The sequence below is a fragment of the Lotus japonicus genome, chromosome 6 (assembly GCF_012489685.1).
Source record: "Lotus japonicus ecotype B-129 chromosome 6, LjGifu_v1.2".
NCBI classification, from domain to species: domain Eukaryota; kingdom Viridiplantae; phylum Streptophyta; class Magnoliopsida; order Fabales; family Fabaceae; genus Lotus; species Lotus japonicus.
The window spans coordinates 5,313,544-5,315,460 of record NC_080046.1 but is presented as its reverse complement, the minus strand read 5'-3'; the positions used below and the strand labels follow the sequence as shown (position 1 = coordinate 5,315,460).

The 1,917-nt window shown below is 37.6% G+C and overlaps 1 protein-coding gene across 1 annotated transcript; it reads right to left on the bottom strand.

Annotated features, from left to right (window-relative positions):
• On the bottom strand, nt 1-1,456 carry LOC130724769 (protein yippee-like). Its single transcript, XM_057576052.1, has 2 exons — nt 1,319-1,456; nt 1-444 (listed from the first exon to the last, which is right to left on the bottom strand). Exons 1-2 carry the CDS (start codon nt 1,454-1,456, stop codon nt 145-147), a joined length of 438 nt encoding a protein of 145 aa, XP_057432035.1. The 3' UTR covers nt 1-144.
• Between the last annotated feature and the right edge of the window lie 461 nt (nt 1,457-1,917).

Genomic DNA, 1,917 nt, shown 5'->3' with positions numbered 1-1,917 from the left:
TTTTTTGTTTGAATATCAGCTTTTATTTATAAGAAAATTACCAATTAGATGGCAACATGCTGATTCTGTGAAATTGTTGGGATAAATTAACATTGATTGAAAAACCAAGGGTAAAGGAATGTACAATTGAGAATGGCAGAATGATTAAGCATCATCTGCATCACTTCCACCAATATTTGCTTCATGGCTGATCCAATAATTGCTTCCGTCAGGACCTGGCATTTTGTACCGTTCAAGCACAGATTTTCCTTCCTTGTACTTCTGGCCTTTATCATGGGCAGTCTCATATTTCCAACTGACCATCGATCCGCAACCCACACAGAAAATGTCAGCCACAGTATGTAACCCAGTCATCATCATTCTATCCTCTTTTTCACCAAGAGAAACATTCACGACCTTATTGAAGAGATAAGCTTTCCTCTTTTTCACATGTGGAATATTTTTCTACAAGAAAATCTTATGTAGAATAGATAAATAAAATACATAAAAGATAATTTAAATTTGAATTATTTGATTGACTCATAAGGAATATTTTAATGGAGTAAATTAAAACCGATCTAATCAATCACATTTATTTGCTTATTATACTTAACCAAAATAATATTAATTATATTGTTTTTTTTTTTTTGAAAAATAAAGGATTGTATATTATTATCCACAAAAAACACCCATAAGGACAAACCCTTATGGAGCAAGGAAAAGCCCAATAAAAAGCGAGGCACCCCGACAAGTATACAAAAACCCCAAAAAGCCGAAAAACCCCATCCAAGACAAAAGCAAGGACACCCTAGGACTAACCAACAACACCCGAGAGACACAAACAAAAAATCAAGTTTTGAAGTGTTCTTTATAAACCTTCTCCAACCCTCGAATAGCTTCAAAATCGCTTCCCTCAAACTCTAACCCCAAGACTTTTCCAACTAGCCACGTCTTTTTCGACCGTGTGAAGTAACGCCCACCACTACCATGATCCGCACCCGACAACGACAAGGGAGAAGAAGAGAGAGCTACCTCAAGATCACCCCGACCCTCCTCACACGCCGAGGGCCGAGCACAGTTCCTCCGGCAAGCAGGGGGATCCTTTTTAGGACGCCCGCGCGCCGACGGGATCGAAGATCAGGAACCACCACAGCAAGCCCCTCCTCAATCGCAGAACCAACGTCCTCTGCCCCCCAGCACCTAAACCCGGGGGAAGAGGAGGCACCGTCAAAGACAGCGTCTGAAGCGAAAGATCAAGTTCTGACAAACTCCTTGAACCCAAACTCGCCGACAGAAGAGAGGGAGCAGCAAGCAAGTAGGAGTGAGGCCCATTACAAACTTGAATGATTCTGCTCCATCTTCCATCCAAAGGACCATGGAGAAGAAGAGAAAAAAGACCATTCTCCCAAATCCCCTGCAAAGCTGCTCTTAAACCATCTCTGTACCAGCTCCCCTTCCTAACCGAAGCCAGAACCATACCATCTTGCCCACCAACATCTCCCCCTTTAGGACCACATACATCACCGAAGCCATTAATTATATTGTAACTATTACTATACACGTGAAAAATATTTTTATCAAAAAAATATAAAGTTTCATAAACAACGACGATGCAACTTAAAAAAAAAACTTTATTTTATATTAAAAAATAAAAGTTAAAAAAAATATAATAATTTTTTTTTGGTACAGTAGTTAAAAATATTATAGATTATTAGTCGTATTTAGTTCTTCTCTCATTTATTTATTCATAAATTATGCATGGTAAATTTATGAAATATTTATGTTTTTCAATTTCAGAAATTTTAAGCATATAAAATGGAATATGTTTTGGCAGTTTGGAAGAAAATGGAATAGATGTGGGCCGGGAGAGCTTTCTAGAAGAAGGCCTTCATTTTATAGATTCATCATTATACATATATATATGTATATAAAATAATA

Bases quoted from the DNA above. Each gene is read 5' to 3' on its own strand.
- LOC130724769 (XM_057576052.1), bottom strand. From the start codon at position 1,456: ATGGTTCTGGCTTCGGTTAGGAAGGGGAGCTGGTACAGAGATGGTTTA. The intron at 445-1,318 runs GTTTGTAATGGG...ATTTTCTTGTAG, and splicing joins GATGGAGCAGAATCATTCAA to AAAAATATTCCACATGTGAA.